The sequence below is a fragment of the Dermacentor albipictus genome, chromosome 4 (assembly GCF_038994185.2).
Source record: "Dermacentor albipictus isolate Rhodes 1998 colony chromosome 4, USDA_Dalb.pri_finalv2, whole genome shotgun sequence".
Taxonomy (NCBI): Eukaryota; Metazoa; Arthropoda; class Arachnida; order Ixodida; family Ixodidae; genus Dermacentor; species Dermacentor albipictus.
In genome coordinates this window covers 152,123,209-152,145,764 of record NC_091824.1, presented here as the reverse complement: position 1 = coordinate 152,145,764, position 22,556 = coordinate 152,123,209, and the positions used below count along the sequence as shown (strand labels likewise).

The window sequence follows — 22,556 nt, the reverse complement described above, 5'->3', positions numbered from 1 at the left end:
CTCTTCACAAACGCACTCCCACAGAGCCAATCTGCCGACACCTTTGACAGGTCGTCCAACCACCGTTTGTATCGAGGTCACGGAAGTCATGCCGCTGGGTTAATTCGGCCTGTGGGCCAAAGTGTTTCTGGAACCACCTCTCCTTGTATGCAGTTGCCGCAGATTGCTTTTGATTTGCAGGTATTTCGCCTACTCACGAAACTTCTTCTGAAACAAGGACGAACAAGGCTGGGGCTCACTAGCGAGAGGTCGCTTACCTTTCCTTGGCAGCCTCTTTACAGCGCTTATTCTCTGCATGCTGTTGGCGTTACGCGAGGCACAAGTATCCTCTTATGTTTGCAGTAAAGCATTGGACAACACAAAAATCAATGCCAGGTGTTGCTCTTTGTTTATATTTTTTCGAGGGCTCCCATACGGCAGCGACATTTTTCAGAGAGGTCCGCTATCTGGTCATCTGACATCCGACACAAACAAATAACGAATAAGTAGGGGATGCTAATTTTCGTGTTAATCCAGCTGCTTGCTAGTCGTAGAGAACACTGTGCTGTAGAGCGCCCTTGCTCCCCCTTTTCTTGTTTAAATCCATTCTTTCCTTTCTTTTCCTGTTTCGTTTTTGAAGGTGAGACATAATCACTGCCTCTAGGAATCTCGTGCTATGCGTAAGCCGTTCGTTCTGAATTTATTCTCTTGCGTTTTAGAATAATCACAATTACATAACAATGCCCATGGCTGCTTGGTTGACTTTCTGGAGTCTGCACAAAGGTTTGCAGGAGGGCCAGAGTGGTTCTCGTGGTCTCTTCACATCTCCTATTTCGCTGTAACTTGAAGCAGCTGGAGACTGCGTATAGCTTTGATTTCAACTCGTTGATGTGCGCATCATCTCTATCCGTATAGAAGAGCCACTTTGACGCCAGTTAGACGGGTCACCATACTAGAGGCACCTTTAGTATTTCACTGAATTGCGCGAACGTGAAGGGAGCTTGCACGGTTTGCTCAGACCCGCTGTCGGAAGTTTCTGACGCATGTGCACGCACGCATTCCCAGTGTTCGAAATACCGTTTATAATGCAGATGTTCACCTCGCATTCAACTCTCGTAACATATATAAAAGCGCGCAGCGCCGATCATATATTTCTTCATTCATTCACTTCATACGTTATACATGTTTGCTTTTCTCGGATGCCTACCGTCATCATTTGTTCTGGCAGTACGCCCCTCCACTTCCCCTGCGCCCCCACCCCCGCCCTCTTGATCAGTTAGACACTATTTATTTGACCAGTGCGTTCCGCCAACTCGTCACCCCACCGGAAGCATTCATTGCCTCGACTTGATCTTTGTTTTCCTTTTATTACAGGACACGCACCTTAGTATTGCCTCGCCGGCGAGTACGCAGGCAAATGAGGTTAGCTGGTTGCGTATCGATTCGGCATGGCTCAGCTATATACTGACAGTCGCGTGCCGGATGCGATTGAATAACCACGTTGGTCTCGGGCAGAACGCTGGCACTGTTCCAGGCAATCAGCGGGAATCACAAAGTGGGACGCTGTAGCGGTGCCGATTCGCCACGGTCAAAGAGAAATGCTACTCCTTTGACATTCAAAGCGTTTGCAGAGTGTCCAAACCCGTATAAGATGCTCGATTTCCGTGACGGATGACCTCAACCCGAGACCATTTGCGCATTCGACGACAGTGCATTTATATATGTACGGTGTACGTGCGTATATACGTGTGAGCAACTAGGAAACGGAAAAGAAAGAGAGGAAAAGGCGGAGAGGTTAGCCAGTACAAATACCGGCAGGCTACCCTGTGTCCGGGAAATGGATAAAGGGAATAGAAGGAAATAAAAGGAGAGAAGGAATAGGAAATAGAAAAAAGAAGTCACACACTAACACGATGCGACGGACTACGGCTTGCACAGTCGCAAAGTCAATCCACAAGGCCTCAAGTATCGGAGCAATGCTTATGTGCGGAATCCGGTTCAGACCAGTATATGGGCAACTATACATGTGCTTAGTTTTGCGCGCGTACGTGCGCTCATCAGATGGTTGTCACAAATCATCGTTTTTTATACGTAAATTGAACAGCAAATTTTTTGTTCTCGTTTTCACCGAGTAAACTAATACTTCGTCAGGAAACAATGGTTGTTCGCAAGCTCAAATAAAATGCAATGGTGTGCATCGTGCAACGAAGAAAACAAAGGTTAGAGTAACAGCAGTTTCGGCTATTTTAACAGCTTAGTGGTTCAAATTAACAAAACCAAAAAAGAGGGGGGAGAAGGAGAAATGCAGACGAAAGGTAACAACTCGATTTCTGTAGAAAACTCTACATATACACCCTCATAATTAAAAAAAATAATATCGCGCGAGCGGTAACCGCATGACATGTCAGCGAGATTGTAGCAGTGAGGGGCACTCGTGGAGCAACAGTGCAGCAGGATACATTCCAACTTGAAATTGCCTTGCCCACCCGAACATGCTGTCTTCGATCCCGCCGCCCCTTGCCACTACATTTTAGCTGACACGCCGTGTTGTTGACACTCACGCTATATTATCAAAAATTTGCAAGTGTACTACGTGCGTGATTCACCTGCACCGCAGTGCGCATGAGGTGAGAAACATGAAATCGTCCTTATGAGATTTAATGAAAAGTAAACGCGTTCATTGTCAAATTTTCTCTATACAGGATGTTTCAGCGAATACTTTCAAAAAATTTGAAAGGTTGCTTGTGGCAGATAGCACAATTCTAGTTCATGAGCTGATCTACCCTCTAAGAAGTGGACATTACTTGCACAAAAAACTGAAATGCATGATCGACTAATTAATAAAAATCACTACCTAACTTTCTACTTTATGTCCCATATTGCAGCTTACAAATTCTAGCCGTGGAGTTCGCAAGGCGGATCCACTTGGCACGAATTCTCAGGTTGACACCAGTTTTGAGATATTGATTCCCGAACTTTGCGGATAAATGTATTGGCCTTCCAGTTACTTTTTTAACAAAACGTCGTTTTATGCATTGAAGCACAAAAGTAACTGGAACGCCAGTGCATTTCTCCACAAAATTCTGGAATTCATATTTCGAAACTGGTGTCACCCCGAGAATTCGTTCCAGAGTGGGCAGTAAGTGGGCATGTGAGCAGCACTCGTAGCACAATGCCCCATGCGCAACTTTTCTTCGCTTCGCAGATTTTGCTGATGCTGGGCCTTGCTTCACCTTCTGTGCCCATCCATATCTGCCCTACCGTGGGCGTCTGCGTTCATACTATCCAAGATCGTCAAGAGCTCGTCACCTGCATGTGTAGTCTGCATAATCTTACGTCCTCCCTGGATGTGCCGTTAGACGGACACCTCATCGCTTCTAGGACGACGATACCGGTTGAATTTCCGCCCTTCCCCAGTCCCTTCAATAGCAGCTTGCTGGTGAACTACTCATTCAGTGGGCATGTGAGCAACATTTGTTGCACAATGCCCCCTACACAACTTTTCTATGCTCCGCAGGTGCGTAACAATTTGGCTCTGTATGCTAAACGGGGCGATAATCACTCCCTTTTGCTACTCCCATGCCCACTTGTCTTATATGCTACAGTGTCTGATTGCCTCGACGCAGCGATGTTGTTGTTTCGATGGAGTGATGTTGAGGAAAACCCGGGGCCTTCAAAGGTACCGAAGTCGGCTCAAAAAGCCTCTGCCTCAAGCAGTGTTCCCGAATCCCAGTCTGATCAGATGAGCACTGTCTTATTAATTCATAAAGTCATAAAGAAGACAACAGTCGAGCTTACTAAAGATCACTCCGAGTGGAAACCAGATATGAAGGCTGTGAAAACTAGCCAAAACGCCATTGAAAGCAAGTTAACTGATATTTTCCGCCGTCTTGAACCATATGACAGTAAATTTGAAGTACTAGACACTGTTCGCAATGATTTCGTCATTATTCAAGAGAGCGCTGAGCAGTTGGATAAGCAGCAGGACACCATAGTCTCGCGCTTAGACAACTTGGAGGACAGATCAAGGCGTATAATAACTTGATTTTTTTACGGCATACCCAACTCCCGTGCGTCATGGCTGCAAAGTGAACAGAAAACTCTGGATGTCCTATCGTCAGCCATTTCATTTTCATTTCATTTCATTTCATTTCATTTCATTTCATTTCATTTCATTTCATTTCATTTATTATACCCTCAAGACCACAAGGTACTACAGAGGGGAGTGGGGTAAAAAAATAGGGTTACATAACAAAGAAAGCAAAGAAGGCAGCAAGTGATGTAGTCATACACATGTGAAGCCCGAAGCCAAGGTGCTGATTATGGCCGTACGAAATTGTGCTTGGTCTTCAATTGCAATCAACTCGGCGGGAAGGTGGTTCCATTCTTGACACGTCCTAGGAAGAAAAGACTCGTTGCAAGCTCTAGTGTGACACTGCAAAACTCCAACTTTGTGATGATGATCAATGCGAGGAGAAATGTAGGTTGGGAATGAAATAAGATTATCGCGCCATGGCAGTGATAATAAGATTATCACTGCCATGGGAAATGCCTTGCCACCAAACTCAGTTGAACGGAAGCATCGAATCGGGACTTTTTTAAAATACGAAGTGTCGTCTGGTCACAATGAAAAATCAAACTTTAAAATTAAGGTGAGCGTACTTTCATCGCGCAGCCACCTTAAAGGTAGTAACATTTCAGTATCTGAGGACTTATCGCCTGCGACAAGGCTCGCTAGGAAGAAGCTTCTTGAATTTGGTAAAAATCAGCATGCTTCCCCCTCATTTAAACAGCGTTTTAACAAGCTTTTCATTGATAAGCAATGTTTCATGTGTGATCCAAGAAGTGACGGCGTTAAGCGAGTTAAAAGTGCTGTTCCACATCACTCAAGCGTACCTGACAATCTGCGTCATCTCCCTGCTACGTAGGAACGCGCAAGAGCCAATGGCGTATCTTTAACAGCACAAGCCTCCGTGATTGTTGCTAACGCTAGAAGTGTGTTTCGCAAGCGTGAGGCACTTGACTCGCTCGTCGACAGCTGTGAAGCTGGTATTATTGCATTAACTGAAACGGGGCTACAACCTCATGTGTAAGGTTGGGAAATCTTTGATTTGTGTCGTTTTCCTATCTTCCGTTGCGATCGCACTACTCGCCAAGATGAAGGCGTACTACTCGCTATTTCAATGTCCCTGCAGTCATCACGTCCGCACTCACTGCAACCTGGAAGTTGTGTATGCCTGCGTTGATATAAGTCGCCGTAAAATTGCGATAGTTGTTTGCTACCGCCCTTCCTCTTTCCCCTTCCGCTTTCACCGTCGAGCTTCACGATGTGCTTAATATACTTACTTTGCGGCATCCTTCAAGCCCCCTTATATTATTGGGGGATTTCAACTTCCCCAACATGTGCTAGACTACTGATCCCTGGCAGGTTATCCATTTTCTTCACAAAGTAACGACTTTCTTGATCTCTGCCCTTTATTTTCCCTAACATAATTAGTATTGGAATCAACTAGGATCTCAGACAGCGCTGCTAACCTCCATGACTTGATCTTGTGCTCTCATTGTGACATTTTTACCAATGTTTCATGCTTACCAGGCTTAAGCGATCACCTTGGTTTTTCGTTCAATATATTGTCCCCTGTGTTAAAAGCAGTTGTCGAAAAAAAAAGTTTATCACAACACTATGAAAGGACAAATTTTGACGATATTAATATTGAGATAGCTAACTTTCGTTATATTTTCCTAAGCCAATTTGATGAATTCGCACGGTTGATAAGAACTATTATGCAAAAAAGGGGTGAGGCGTGCAGACAGGACACAAGAGTAAACACACAAGAGTAGAGTGGACACACAAGGGTTGTGTTGTCCACTTCTCTACTCTTGTGTCCTGTCTGCACGCATCACCTCTTTTTTGCATAATTAATCCTTACCAACTGGCTCAGCTCTCTGTCGTTCTGATGAGAACTAGATCATTTTCAGAAATAAAATACATGAGCTCACCGATAAGTTTATTCCGTCAAGTGTCATATCATGCAATTTTAAGAAGCCCTGGTTCAAGTCCCAGTTAAAAAAGGCTTTCCAACCGAAAAAGAACGACTCTATCGAATAGCGAATAAAAGTGCACCGGCTTCGAAATGCTATGCTCACAATGAGGCGAACAATACCTACACAGAGGCTAAAACCTTGCCAAACCCCATTTCACTCACCAGCATTCCTTTCAAGGTTCTTGAGCACATTTTGTACTCGCATTTAGCAAAGCACTCACATAATAATTCTTTTTTGACAAAAGCACAATATGGTTTCCGGAGAAACTTGTCTTGCAAAACTGAACTTATTTTGCTCACAGCCTTCATGTTATACTCGACAAAGGTTCATTGGCAAACTGTGTTTCTTTGATTTCACTAAGGCCTTCGACAAAGTCTGTCATAAATTGCTTCTATTTAAACTTAGTAAACTTAGTCTCTATCCTAACCTGTTTGAATCGCTTGAATATTTTCTCCTTAATCGGTCACAGTACGTTGCCTCAAATGGCTACATGACTCCCTAGACTCTCGTGTGCCCCAAGGATCAGTTCTAGGCCCTCTTATTTTCCTAATTTGAATAACGATTTACCCAATGATGTTTTTTCTAACATTTACCTTTTCGCAGAAGACTGCGTTATCTTCCGTGAAATCTCAAACAAATTTGATAACAAATTCCTACAAGACAGTTTTAACGTTATCTCTAACTGGTGCGACGAGTTAATGACACTTAACGTAATTAAATGTAAATGTATGCGTGTAACTCGTAGCAATATTCCTCCGCCGAACTATTACATTAGTGATACTCCCCTAGAAGCCTTAACCTCCTATAAATACCTAGGCGTCCGCATAGCCTCGACACTCTCCTGGTCGTTACACATCGATAAGGTAATTAACAATACTAACCCGATGCTAGGTTATATTTGCCGATTTTTTTTCTTCTGCTCCTACAACACTAAAGTTAATCTTATACAAAATGCTTATTACGAATAAAATGGAGTACGCCTCATCCATCTGGGACCCACACTTCGAAACCTTTATTGAACTAATCTAAAATAATGGCGCGCGTTTAATTTATAGCAATTAGAGCCGCACGTCAAGCGTAACTTCCATGAAAAGCTCCCTGCTACTTCCTCCGCTCTCAGCCCGACGTAAATGATTTCGCATTGCTTTATTGCATAAACTATACTTCCACAATTCCTGTCTGCGCGATAACCTTATATTATCTCCTACCTAAATTTCCTCTCGCATTGACCACAGCCATAAGGTTGGAATAATTAAATGCCACGCCAGAACCTGTCACGAGTAAATTATTCCCAGGACCTTCCAGGAATGGAACCACCTTCCCGGCGCATTTGTTGCAGTCAAGGAGAACTCAAAGTTTCGTTCAGCCATATCAGACATCTTCGCTCACGGATAAAATTAACCAATCAATTTTGCCGTAAGAACTAACCACTTTTGCTGCTTTCTTATTTACTTATGTATACGTTTATTTACCCACTACCCGCTGTAATACCCAGTCTTGAGGGTAAAATAAAAAATTATAAAAGTGGATCCACCTTGCGAACTCCACGGCTAGAATTTGTAAATTTCAATATGGGCCACAAGATAATTAGTTAGAAACTTATTTAGTAAATCTTTGTTAATTATTCTATTATGCATTTCAATTTCTTGTGCAAGTAATGTCCGCCTTTTCGAGTAGATCCCCCTCACGAACTGGAATTGTACAATCTGCCACAGGTAACCTTTACAAATTTTTGAAAGTGTTCGCTGAAACACCCGGTATACACGTGCGTTCGTCACCAAAGAGCTAACCATTCCTGATTAAACACAGCATACAGCGGCAAGAAAAGATACGCTACTTGTTCGGAATGGTTAGAATATTGTAGCACGTTACAGCTTGTGCCCTACTAGCACGTGCCACACACGCGTCCCTACGTCTCTACGCCGTCTCTCATAGCCCCTGTGTTGTTTTTAGACGTTCTGCTCCATGAATCATTCAACCAACCAAACAATTTACAGGTTCCACGCATGTATCTTCTAGAACTGTACTGGTGAAAGTGGCTGATGCATTGACACCACGCATAGTCGTCCCTGACTCTGAAAGCTGACAAGTTCTGCGTTCACAACCGAGGGGTGAACGACTGCTGTATCGCACACTGGCTATGCTATATGAGCCCACTACCTGTTGTGGCTTCCGAAATATATGCGAAGTTATCGCCATTCTCCGAGTATGTTTCGTACACGCTACGTATGAACCCCGCACAAACAGAAACACGCGGAGGTTGCCGTTAGCTCACGTTGAATTTCAGTGGCAGATTTGGGGCACTTCCGGAGCAAAATTTACTTTTCTTTTTGTACTAGTTGTGCTTGATTGGCAGGTTGGGAACGTGGGCCGTGCGTTAGAAAGGCGAATCGAAACCGATTATGGAGCCGACATCGCCCTGTGGAGCAAACGTGACCGCTTCGTTGACATTAAAAAATCAAGTTTGAGGCGCCACGCAATAAATGCACGGCAATGAAGTAAAGGAACGACGGAAAACTTTGAAATTCGCAAGTAATTTTTTTATTCTAGGAAAAACAATTATAAAACGCTTCATCGCATAAGAATGAGCAAAACACAATCAGAATAAAAAAAATACAAAAAAGAAATTCCGGCAGCTCTCACGCCCTGTGGGAATCGATGTTATGCGAAGCAGTGTGCCTTCGAAGTTAACGAAGCAACCATGATCTCACCAAAACATAGGCGGCTGTTTCATGACCTAGATGACACGCATTCAACATTCATGTCATGACCTATCCTTTATGTTCGTCATACACTCTTGTCATACTATGCCAATTTCGGTAAATACCAAGTTAACAAAACGACCATGAGAGCACCAAGAGGTAAGCGCCTTTTTTATCACCTACATTACACACATGTCATGATATTCGCGTTATGACCAATCATTAATGTCCATCATACACTCTTGTCATACTATGCCAATTTTGGTACATACCAAGTTAACGAAACGACCATGAGAGCACCAAGACGTAGGCGGCTAGATAGATAGATAATGTCAAAGTGGCAAATGTTCGCCTAGTAATGCTTCGCATTTAAAAGCACGGAATATGAAAGCAGCAGTCCTTACAGTATAGTCCTCACCTCTCGTCAAGAAATAAAATTCGGAATCACGTAAGATTGACAGACGACCCAGGCTAATACGCTCTTCTTTCTTTCTTCTACTTTCTATCGTTCTTATTTTGTTGTGAGTTTGAAATAGCCCAAATCACGTTGCAGTAGACTCGGCTGGAAGCCAGTGTGACGTACTTCATTCCGCCTCCATCGGAATGCTGCCGCCGCGGCCGGGATCTAACCTGCGATCTCGTGTTCAGCAGCGCAATGCTATAGGCTCCCTGCAATGGTCAGGCGGCGCAGCGATCGGCTCGGCCGTCAGCGCCACCGTGTCAATTTCGTGAAACACCGAGGCGGCCACTGCTACGGAGGCATGCTTTTGAGGTGCTCGTTTAAAACCTGTTGGACGTTTTAAATTGCGGTTTTGAGGCAATCCAAAACATCAAAGCCCATTTTGGACCACCGACGCTTGAGAAAGGGTGCCAAATTTAAGACTACAACCATGTATATTGTGTCAAAGAAGTAAACAGCATGAACAGCACAGCGAGGTGCTTAAATTAGATTATGGTGTTTTAGGTGCCAAAACCACAATCTGATTAAGAGGCACGCCGTGGTGGGGGAATCCGGAATAATTTGGACCACCTGGGGGTTCTTTAACGTGGACCTAAATCTAATTACACGGATGTTTTAGTATTTCGACCCCATCGAAATTCGGCCGGCGTGGCCGGGATTTAATCCCGTCGCGACCTCGTGCTTAGCAGCCCAACACCATAGCCACTAAGCAACCACCGCAGGCCGCGAAGTATTTGTCACAAGAATGCAAGCATGCTTACGACATTGAACTCAAAGTGAGTTAACAAATCATTATCTTATGACACTCGAGGGAGCAAATACGGCCGCGGTCGTCTTTGAATTGTTATTTGTTGCTTCATTACTTGGAGTGTGCCTTGCACCTCACTATTGTATAGGTTTTGACGAATTGGCAGGTAAGTGCTTTTTTCTCCGTTAACTAAGTGCCTCGAGCATATTCTGGTGTTGTTCGGGCTCGAACGTGAGAGGGCATTACCACAGAAACATCAGAGAGCAATCAGCTGAGACTAAACAACGTGAAGACTGAATATGCGTTAGCGTGCGCGAGACAAATGCTAATTTTCGAATACTTGACGTGTGTGTGCGTGAGGTGATTTTAGAGAATAATGGAAGAGATAAGTGCAGTGCCGTAACTGTCTCTCACAGGAGGTCACTTCAACAGCACTGCACGGGGAGAGGGGTGTGGGGAGAAAAAGATGAGAGAGGAAAGGAGGAGGCAGCAAAAAAAGAAAAAAAAACATAAGCGAATGCGGGTTGCAGTGTATTCCAACCTTAGTTCTGTTGTTCTCACGCGAGAAAATATCGGCACGAATGAGCTCGGTTCCAGCATTCGCGTCTTGATCTTGACGCAGGAAGAAACACAGTGCGTATAAAGCTCTATCACGGAGCGCTTACGAAGCCATAGATTTGACACGTAAATACCACTGTGCGTTTGTTTTGAAGACGAGCTAAACAACTATTTAAACTGATTTACAAGAGCGGGAATCAGTTCACGCGTTTTTATGCAGTGGACGCTTTATTGTGTGTTTTTACGGACGCCGCTGCTGGTTCTTCCTTATTGTTTCTTGTTTTTGTATTTACGTCTTAGGTCTTTTAACAGAAATTGGCAAGAGCGACACGAACCGCAACGATCCACTTCAGCCGCCGGGTTGCTTCCCCGGTTTTGGAGGGAAGCGATACAATTTCATACCGACATCCCCTTCGCGGTTGTGACAATCTTTAACGCAGCAGTATCTGCGCTTGTTCTTTTTGTTCACACTCCTCGCGAAGGAGCTGCCATGAGGCCGCGGTGAAACCATTGGAAAATTGGAAAAGCAGGCTTTCAGGCGGGCCTGAGCGCACCACGGGCAATGGTGAAATGACGGTGAGGGCCTACCCGCGGGTGCTCACCGCCGCCGCCAGGTGGCGCGACATGTACAGGCAAACTAAAGTCCCTCAATCATTTAAAAGTACCGCCAGGCTTTGATCCAGCCGACAACGCCCGCGATAGGCTGATCGGTGACATGTGACCTTGCTCCGCCCCTTTGCCGCCATGAAAGTTCCTGCGCGCCGGGCGAAGTGGGCGCGTTTAGCCTGTTGTGCTATGCACATCGCTGCGATAATTTCGTTCCACAGGTCCGGAATGCCTTGTTGCTGTGCGGTTGGGTGCCGAAACCGGACGAATGATGGCAAGAAGTTATTTTGCATCGCACGCGGCAACCAGAACCTAACCAGACGAAAAGTATGGTTACACAGAATTGCACGGACGGACTTTGAACCGTCGGTAACAGCGCGACTATGCGAGGCAAGTAACATACAACGATCCAAAGGTGCGATAGAAAGTATACACGTGCGTGTGTCGAGCGGTGACAGTATTTCACTCGCGTGCATCAAAATGTTGAGGGCCGAAGTTTGTGGAGATTATTTATTTTAGTTCGCTATGAGCCCACTGAATAGATCGGTATGACCTAGGATGCAAAGGACCGAAATGCCTTGTTGCTGTGTGGATAGGTGCCAAGATCAGATGGAGGACTACAAGAAGGTATTTTGCATCCGGCGCGGCAAACAAAACCTAACCAGAAGGTGAGTGTGGTTGCATAGAAATGGACGGAAAGACTGAACCGTCGGTAAGTGAACGACTATGCGAGGAAAGTAACGTAGAGAGATACGAAGCTGCGAGAGAAAGTATACACCTGTGTGTGCAGAACTGCAGTAGTATTTCATACGCGCGCATGAATGTTGACGACCGAAGTTTGTGGAGATTACTGATTTTAGTGCATTACGAGCCCGTTGACTTAGCTAGTGCAGTATGACCTAACATGCAAGTAAATAGTGGGGCAGAAACGCATTAACTCGCTGACAAATATCCGCATTGCGTTAAGTGCGATAACAAATAAAATTCAGCGGCGAATTCTACTTTTACACTTTCCTGTGTTTGTGCGCGCCTTGTTAACTGCGCTTTACAACATGTCCAAAAAGTAATTTCCAATATCCGAATCGTAACTTGTGCATTGCATTTGTGAATAAATATATTGCTAAGTGCCTGCATTATTCTATTTTTATAAACGAATACTGCATAGACACAGCTACTGGCCGTCAAATAATAAAGCGTAATACAGTATACCAAAGTACATTACATACAGCTGCGAGCTCGTTCCAAGTTTCCCTTACACTCGAAGATGTTTCAGTAATCGGCAATGCCATTTTACAGATGAAAAACACACAACTGCAAATGAACATAAGAAAAACGCCACAAGCGATACACGGATTGCCAGCAAAACACAGTGCAGTAATAGCTGGGCCAATCCGCGTGCGTTTCGTATAAGGGCCCTCTAATTCTTACGGGGCTTTAGCGGTGCACGGAGGTGAAAAGGGATAAACACAAAAATACGCGTCATGATTCGGGTTTACGCGGCGACGTCGCATGGTTCACGAGAACACTCAACCGCATTCACACATGCGCACACACTACGCTTGATATTGGTGTGCCGCGAGATCAGATCGCGCTGGCAGCCCCAGCACGATCGAGGAGACACGCTGACACGATCCATACCGCCTCTTCATCATGTCACGACAGTTGCACTGGCTCGTAGCATTGAACCACAAGACACAGCAGTCGTCGTGTAATCGCTACACGACAGACACACTCAGCGGCAAGAAGACTGTTGGCGCACTCGTTTCTACACACACACAGCATGTTGTTTAGTTGCCGTGAGGGTTGCGCGCTTTGAGAATCGCACGTTTGAGCGACGTTATGTCGAAAGTTTTTCGGTCCAAGCGACTGTCAGCCTTCATTTTTACACGACTTCTTCGTTCAATGCAACCGCTATGTGTACGCAGCACACTTACATGCAAAAGATTTCACAGAGCATACGGGATTAAGCGCAAGCAATCACCAAGGCTCGCGCGTTGATTGAGCGCAAACGAACGAAATATAAACACGCGGAATCAAGGCGATCCAGCCCTCATTGCGCTCTCTTGAGCTATTTTCTTGGAGCGCTCATTTGAAATTAAAGGACTAAATTTAGCAGTTCGGGTGCTTCTTTCGTTTTTCGCCACAGTCAGGCACCAGTAGGTTTTATTTCCGTGCGTATGCAGATATTTTTTCACCTCCCGAATGCCGCGGCGCCGCGGCTTAGCGTAGGCGCCGTCTGCTACAGGAACTTCCTAGGTGGCGCGCGCGGCAGATGTCGCTACCTTGAAAATTATAGAGGGACCTTAAGGCAAACTTCATTGCAGGGTGCCCATAGCCACCGAGCTACTACGGCGGGTGAAAACGTTTTCTTATATGGAATACACAGCAAAATAATTTACACCCTTATTCAATAAGGACATAAGGGTGTTAGTTATAGACGTAAATGCACCTTTATTCACTTCTAAGGGCCTAAATTATTTTACACTCTACTAGCGAAAGGACTCTGGAGAAGAGTGCCTTTAAGTGCCCGCGCAAGACGCGTCGCGTATTCGGTAACCTTGTAAAACCGCCTCCTCTTTTGCTGTCGGGAAGACTAACTTCCGCATAAGAAAACAGTACAAACTGGTTTGTTCCCACATTTTATGGCATGTCGCATTCTCGCATAAAGTGGGCACGCACACAACCGCGGAACTCCATGCGAGGGCCACTTAACAAGACAAACCCGAAGAAACGATTGATTTTTCTGAAGCACGCGACCATCAGACTCCATTCTTCATTTTTTTTTTTTTCGTTTCTCTAGCAAGTGCCAGAGCTGCCACTTTCCCAGGCGCTCTGAAGGTACACCACGAACGTGGGCAGCGCTGAATTACACGTGTTTCGTGGGACCTCATTCGTGGAGCGTGTAAAAAACAAGGGCGTTAGCGTTCGGGGCGCTAAATCCTCTTTACGCCTCTCCCCGACCCACTCTCTATTTTCCTCTCAACATTGAGTTGACCGCGCGTAGTTGCTGCCCCAGTAATTGCAGCCGCTGCACTTCGCGCAGGCGATGACCGGATCTGCCCGTCAGCGAGCTTCCGGAAGTGACATACTCGCTCGAGCGCGTTCACGCAAAGGTCGCGGTAATTGTTTCCGGACGCCCCGGGGAACAATGGGCCGGCTCGGACTCGATTGGACAGCCAATCGCTCATTGGCAGGCTTCTCACGGCACGGAGCACTGACCGCTGCGTCGGAGACCGTGCGACAAACGTCACTCTGTGGAAGAGATCAATTGTCACGCGGTTCCGCGTGGTCACGCCGTCGATCGATGATACCGGAGCCGAATCGATCTGCACCCATTCGGTGAAGTGAATTTGTTTCGCCTCTATCCTGACAATCAGGGGCAGAAAAAAAAAACGGTTACATGGGAAATTGTTTTATTGCGACGATGACGGTGATGAACAACCAACAAAACGTGGTTATATTACAAGCGTGATGGTTCAAATCACCCTTATGGTGTTACTTTAGCGCCGTTTGTTGCGCCCCGGTGCTTGTAATTGTTCTACAGTGACCTATGATGATTCAGTGACAGATGCCGTGAAAACTGCACGAAGCATTCTTGACAGGTATCAGTAAGATAACCGGAAGCCTTGCGTACTATCTTCCTTTCCAGCTCAGTTACGCTATTGCGAAATGTAGGTGCATCTTGGGAAAAAAGAAATCATAAATGAATGTAGAAACAATCCTCTTGTAATCGTGTTCGTGCTTTTCATGCACGATGTGGCAATCAGAACAAGAGCTGAACATTTCATACACATATTGTCCGCGCCGCCTATCTTTGGCCGAACCTCCATAATAGGTATGTGACACTGGCTTTAAGGGCATCGTCATCGTCATCGTCACATTGGCAGCCTGCAGAACTGTGGCTTGATTACGACGATTTCAATTATGGTTAGACGAAGAATGATTATTCATTGATGTCAACTTACAAGCTTATGGGCGACAGACCCCTCAATTAGAAGCAAGCCAGCAGCTTTAGTATCATTTACATTTAGTTAATATCATATCAATCCTTAATTATATTTTACAGTCAGGAAATGTAAGTGTAGTACATATTTTTGTTATCACCAGCTAAGTTTCATTATTAAGCATGCGTTCAGGAGCAACAAGAGTAGTAAAATGTCACACTAAATGTTATTATTATTATTTTGCCCATGACCATGCCATTTACAAGGAGTTAACTAATATTCGTATTCTTTCAATGTGAAGACACAAGTCGAAGTGATTGAACTTTCGTGAAAGGTAAATTTTTCCCATCTAGTGAGCAAAGAAATTGCAATATTTGTATTGCTTTGTTTCTTCCCTTCCGTACGATGAAACGGTTCGCTACTTCTGTTTCAAATTTTTCACCTTTAAATACACTAATTTTACATCTCAATACACTCGTTTTCATGTAAGTATCGACTGCCTATTTGATTATTCCAGCGCAATTTATGTAATTATGCCAGCTGCTACAGGTGATATCTAAAAATATTTGTGAAACTTGAAAAATTATCACCAGATATAACTTTTCTCGAATTTAATTTAGCTCGTGCCTCTTAAACGACATGATTCTTGCTTGTCCTCCGCAGAAGACCGCGCCATTTCACTTGGTAGCAACAAACCGTATAGCCTCATCTAAAACCGCGAAGAAGAAGAGAACAAAGTTCGGGGTTGGGGCGCGTGCCATCGTTGGGCAAATTTCGCGAGTACCCATAGTTAAAGACTCTTTCGACCAGCGCGAAGTGTGAGTACTGATTCCTTCTCACTCGTATCAATGCAGTGTTGCAGTAAGATTCCACAACTCATTCACAAGGAGAGGCGCGCGCTGCTACAGCATGTGTTGCTATCATTTGGCGAGAAAGTGCCAGCATGCAGCTATATGAGCTTTACCGTCAGGTTTCGCCGGTATGCACACACCTATGTTTTCTATAAACGCTAAATCCGTCCAGGCGGCCTAATCGTGCGGATTCGACACTTCTTTTTTTTTTTCTGCTGTTTGTCAACTGAATTTCTCATTTCTTTGCTGTTCATTTGCCCAGATGAGACTCACAATGGTACTAAACCACATGCATTACCTATGCAAACCTGTGTGCCTTATGTGACGATAGACCTCACTTTTATCACCTGAGTGGACATTGACGCTAACGAACGCGTAAAACGTTCAAGAACGCGCAACGTTCTTGCGCTGTGCATGGTGATCTGCGAATCACAATTAATATCGTACATATATGCACGGCTGAACATTCAAGGTCACAAAGAAAACAGGAAGCGAAGGTAATCGCTGAGCACTGTGTTCAAAACTTTGGTACTTCGGACAAAGAACAAATAAAAAGAAAACGTGATTGCTGGAGAAACAAACTTGTTTTACGAGTTGTTTGGAAAACGCTGTGTACTCTACGAGGTCGTAAAATTGCAAAATTATCTCGCCTACCACGCGCATTTTGAAAACAAAAATGACATCTATGTAACATCATATAGCCATTTGTTTCAAATCAGTTCTGCGGAATCCCGCAGGGTGGAAGAAGCATTTATGAAATGTAAAATTGTCATCCACCACTTTGTAGCTTCGTACTACATTCGGGTGGATAAAAATTTTGCCTTTCATAGCCACTTGTTATATTTCCAGCCTGAAGCGTGCAGTGAGTTAATGTTCATATGATTAAATAATAATTTAAGTTTCAATTCACACAAAATGTAAAATTTGTTAGAGTATTTGTAAACCTGCCGTCCTGGTAGCGTCGCCAACCGCACTCTCACTTCTCGAGGCCTACCTCATTGCACACAGCTGTATCCCCACTTCTCTCTCTCTCTTTCATTCACTATGGCTTGTCAAGATTATCTCTAACTACAATTTTGCTGCTTTTAAACTACTGGTGGTCTCCTCAACAGGTTAAATGAAGTTGCAGATGGTTTTTATGTGTATATCTACTGAGTATGTAAATTAGATAACTTGAACTTAACGTGATGGATCAGTCCGGGTTTCTTAATTCTTGTTCGTCATTCATCTGTTCTTTAATAATAACGCCACAACAGTCAGCAGCAGAACTTTCTGTGCTCTAGGCGTATAACTTATTGTCAGTACTTGGAAGATGTAAAGCTACTGTCCGGCACCTTGATGATTGTATCAAGGAACCAAATCGGTGGTATTGACAGTGTTACATTGCACACATCATTATTTATTCCCTAAGTTATCAGTTAATCATTTTACGTATTTGAGTTGTCGTATAGGTTGTCACTTGCTAAGTCTATAGATTGTATGTTCTGTCTCAGCGGCATGTCCGTCGGAGGTGGAAACCGCGAGAGGTGCTAGGGCATGCCATGGGACGCTGAAATAAGGCGGCCTTCAGCGAGCGACAGAAGACGGCTGGCGCGCTCCCGCTTCATCAGCCCGTGACTGGTGAGTGTATGCCCCTAGCTGCGTGTGAAAACAACAGCAACGAGTTAGAGCTAGTGAGCGAGCGAGTGAGTGAGCGAGTGACACTAAGCGAGCGAGCGTACAATCAGGCGGGCGGGCGAAATTGCGGTACTTAGAATGTTGATTTTGGCTTGCTTATCCCGCCCCGCAATTCACGCAGACGCGGCGCCACAAATACGCCGTAAATGTGCACGAGATACGCTTCACGTGGTTGCAGCTCAACTCCTCGTTTCTTTGATACTAAACACGCGATCGAAAATGTGGGAGAACAATGTGGGGTATAAAAATGAACAGGCATGAACTTTAATAAGCAGCGTAAAACGTAAGAGCGCAACGCCTGGGACGTTCGACCCGGTAGGTGGTCTCCATGCATTGACCCCTTGCCGATTTCTCTGTGTAGCGATTTACGCGCAGCAAGCATGTCCACGGCCACGGAGGATGGCTCTGCTGCCGGCAGCAGCTCGAGCAAGCCTGCAGGAGGCTCGTACCGATTCGGTGGCGGCGGCTCCGAGGGCTCGTCGGCAGCTGCCTCGGGTGGCAGCGCGAACGCCAAGACGCCGTTCTCGCGGATGAACGTGTCGGTAGCGGTGATCGTGTGCATGGCTGGCCTCATCATCCTCTGGCTTCTGGTCATGGGCGGCTCCAAGAAGCCTACCGACGCGCCGCCGATGCCCTCGCCCCCTCCGGCTCTGGTGCGCAAGCCCTTCATACCGCACATGCCCGAGGGGAAAGGACCGGCGTTCCCCGCACCTCCTGCCATGCCGCCCCGGGTGCGTTCTTCACTCTAAAAGCAGTTGCACCCTTTGTGGTGTATATTTGCCACACAACGATAATCGTCATTTGTCTTGTCCGCATTTTCTTTCTTTAACGCGGCGAGCCCGGTACTTTCCAGTAACGAACGGCATGCGCGTTATCAGCATGACATAGCATTCCGGACATGAAAGTAACGAGCACAGCGTTTTCAAGAAAGGAAATGCGGGCAAGACATATGACGATTATTGTTGTGTGGCAGATACACACTCCAAAGGGTGTAAACTTTTTTTAGAGTGTTGTTGTCGTGCGTACAACTGTGACGGCGAACGTGGGGATGGGGAGACGGACTGCAGAAGGGGAAGTCCAATACACGGAGATATCTCAATAAAGTGGAGAAAAAAAATCTCTCATGCAGAAAAAGAAAAGAAAAAAGAGAGAGAAAGAAGAGAGAGAGGAAGAGAGAGAAAGTGGGTATAGTGGAGCATAGCGCAGAATTTACCATAAGTTCGTCGTTTTGTCATCGCCACGTCACTCTGCAAGCACAGTGTTCCCGAAAGATAGCCAGTTCAGTCGTAATCATTTCGGTACAGCCTGGTTGTAATGGTGCGCAAACTATGGCATGCAGGAAGCAAAAAAAAGAAAAATACGCAACACAGAACCAATAAAAGTATATGTCGATGAAGACAAGGTTAAGCTGCAAGCCACAAGTTTTGCCGAAGAATCCTTCCATGATCTCAACTGCCCGAGTAAAACGCGATGGGTGCCTCAAGACATTGGTGAGGGATTGCAATTACGTATAGATCGGTGAAACTAGAAATTTAGAAAAGCGCCTCAAGGAGCAATACGTCTAATGCGGCTAAATAGGCGTGTCTTGGGCTGTTATCGTTGAACATTCTACATTGACAGCACAGTATATGATATTGTTTGGGCAGGAAAGCATGTGATTGGCTGCTGAAAGAAATCCAACATGCTTCTTCATCTCGAGTCATTAATAATTATAGCGACTGATGTCACGACGAATCGGAATGACGTCAGCTTTCCATCCGCCGTTTATGCTGCCGTCCTGCGCCATCTATTTACGCGTACTTAATCAACCTCTGATCTCAAAGATTTTGTTTTCTGGGAACATAAAGTACAATACGTTTCGGCTCCTGTACGGAAGCCGAAATGTGTTGTATTTCTTACTGTTTGGGGTCGGCGTTTATTTTATTGCTATTGACTACCTTTGGTGTTGTCTTGACGGAAGGACTCCATTTGCTAGCTGCGCACACGTATAGCATAGTTCTTGTTGTGTCTGCTGCTTCACCTTTATGAGTATTAACGAATCCAAGCCAGCACGGTTTTATTTGTACATTGACGTGACAGTAAATTTGCTATCTCTTTTAGCGCCTTTGTATTTTCCTGAGTATGCATCATTCGCCATTGTCACTGACAACTCGCGAGGGAATGTGTCGGGCTCCTTTCTCACCTTTTATTCCAGCGCAGAATCAAAAAAATGTTAAAGATAAAAACAGCATAGGACAACGTCTCTCGATCCAACTTTTAATTTACTCCCAGATTTTAACGTGAAAGCATGGTCTATCAAGAATACCTTAGTAGGACGTTCCCGATTTAGTCCGACCGCTTGAGGTTCTTAATCATGTACCGAAATACCACTGCAGGATCTGTTGCCCTCCGTTCCTCATCAGACAAAAACAGCAATGTCACACTAAAAAAAAAATTCTCGTCCTAGAACATGAGGCAGATATTGACCACACATTGAGCTTGGTGAGTTCTTGGGAGATAAATCGCCAGGGAAGTGATAACGACTCCTTTTTCACAACGGCACAGTAAGTTGCGCGCCTTCATGCAGCCAACTAGAGAGTCCGCTATATATGTGAGACGTCTCTGTGACCACGTCTAACAAGCAGGCACTGCGATCTAAATGCAATCGCAATGGCTGAGAACAGAGCTTGCGGGATGTCACTCAGTGGCAGAGTCGCTGGACCACAGCGACCGAGCTTTGCCAATCCCACCTCACGTATCGAGCATCTCGCATCCCTCTCTCTCGCAGCCGGGGATGCCGCCAGTGGAGAATCCCGTTCCTCCTTCCCTGGTGCGGCCCCCGCATCCGGCGGCGCGTTTGCCCATGAGCCCCAAGACGAGCGACGAGCGCACGGTCCCGGTCGCGCTTCCCGGGAGCCTGGCTCCGGCCACTCAGGGCCCCGACTTGTCCAGGCGCATCTACTCGCCCGACGATGACTACCTGCCTCCTCCACGTTCCGACTTTCCCGAGAAACTGCCGCTCCACGTAGTTCCCCTCCACTACGACATCATGATCAAGGTCTGTCAATAGCTCGCTCTTCGGCGCGCTATACCTCGCGCATACTGTTCCTTTACAGCGCCTCTGATGCCCCAACGCCTAGCACCAGTTGTAATAGTACACATTTCCTTGTGCGTTGCGCATGTCTCGCGCTCCTCGAATTCGGGTGGCCGCCCTTGCCTCCTCATGTATCGCATATGTGGGGTGATCGTTTTTTAAAGTTTTATGAAATGTTCGAAAATCGCATGTTGCAGATTACATAACTATCGTTCTTGAGCTGGATTGTCCAGAGAGACGGGCATTACTTGCACGAGATATCAAAACACATATGCGACTAATTGACGAAAATTCGCTAACTAACTTCTTAATTATTTACTTTACGGCGCATATTGCAATTTAAGAATTGTAACCGGTGAGTTTGCAAGTCGTATCCACTTGGAATGAATTCCAAGAATGACATCCGTTTGGTGATATGCGCCATTAAGCTCGCCATTAACATACACTGTTGCACCGCTTACGTTTTTTTAACAAAACGCTCTTTAATAAAGCCTAAAATTATCATCCCGCATACAAGCACCGGTAAACGTCGTAGATGCTGTATGTTAACACATGCATGTAAAAGTACGTTGAAAATTGAAAAAAATGTTAATTTACATATTTTTGTCTCAGTTTGCCTCAGCTTGCCCCATATTCTAAACATACGACCTCGAAGCCAATATTGTCGCTTCTTTCGGTAGGTGACGCAGGGGACTTACCTTGCCAAACGGATCATCAACCTGTAATGTCTTCGAAGCACTCTCTTGGCGCACATGAATCTGTTATATTTGTTGCTTCTTTAACATTTCCGCTCTAGCAATGTGGCTATTTTTGTGGCCAACACTGGATCCAATGAAAGCATCATTTTCTCCAAATGCTACGTGCCGAACTGGTAAGGTTGGGTTTGGAACCGCTTCGCATTCGTGGCCTTGCGCAGCTGTCACGCGTTCAGCCTTCTTTGCACCCTCTTTCGCTAATGCCTTTTCATAACGCTAGCTTGTGTGTTATCTTCTTCATCATAACCACACTGCAGAACCCGCCTATCTATCTATCTATCTATCTATCTATCTATCTATCTATCTATCTATCTATCTATCTATCTATCTATCTATCTATCTATCTATCTATCTATCTATCTATCTATCTATCTATCTATCTATCTATCTATCTATCTATCTATCTATCTATCTATCTATCTATCTATCTATCTATCTGTCTGTCTGTCTGTCTGTCTGTCTGTCTGTCTGTCTGTCTGTCTCTCTCTCTGTATATATATATATATATATATATATATATATATATATATATATATATATATATATATATATATATATATATATATATATATATATATATTCTATGGCAGCCGTTTAGTGACAGTGCTGGAATAAGTAAGGGAGGATAGCACTTTCTGTTGTGGCTCCTGTTTAGCGGTGTCGCACGACTTTGCCCTTTCTTTCTGCTCTCGGTCCCGCCAAGATTGTGTTGGACGCGAACCGGGACCAAAGTTTCATGTTCGGTGACACCTACTACCTGGGCAAGACGATCGTGCTGCTGCGATGCGTCAAGCCCACGCAAACGGTGTACCTGCACGCGGCCGGGTTCACCATCAAGGAGCAGCAGACGACGCTCGTCCGGGAAGAAGACAAAACGTTCGTCGGCATCGGCAAGATGGCCATCAACGATGACCTCGAGATGCTTAAGATCGAGACGGACACGCCACTGGAGCTCAACGAATCGTACACACTCTCCATTGAGTTTGCCGGCGCCATCCGGAACGTACCACGTGGCATCTACAAGTCTTACTTCGTCAGCGACAACGAACGCATGTGAGTAGCCGTACAATGGTCGGGAAAGACTAGAGTTACCTTCCTTTTGATTTTTTTTTCTCAAAGCAACGTGGCACACATGACAGAAAGGAGAAGACATACTCA

At 45.2% G+C, this 22,556-nt stretch overlaps 1 protein-coding gene across 1 annotated transcript in view; it reads left to right on the top strand.

Annotated features, from left to right (window-relative positions):
* The first annotated feature begins 17,936 nt into the window (after positions 1-17,936).
* Positions 17,937-22,556, top strand: part of LOC135909757 (aminopeptidase N-like) — a 39,314-nt gene continuing 34,694 nt past the window's right edge. The window contains exons 1-3 of the mRNA XM_065441824.1: positions 17,937-18,301; positions 20,338-20,607; positions 22,102-22,451. Coding sequence (XP_065297896.1) covers positions 17,951-18,301; positions 20,338-20,607; positions 22,102-22,451 — 971 coding nt within the window. The 5' untranslated portion in view covers positions 17,937-17,950. The remainder of the gene's footprint in view (positions 18,302-20,337; positions 20,608-22,101; positions 22,452-22,556) is intronic.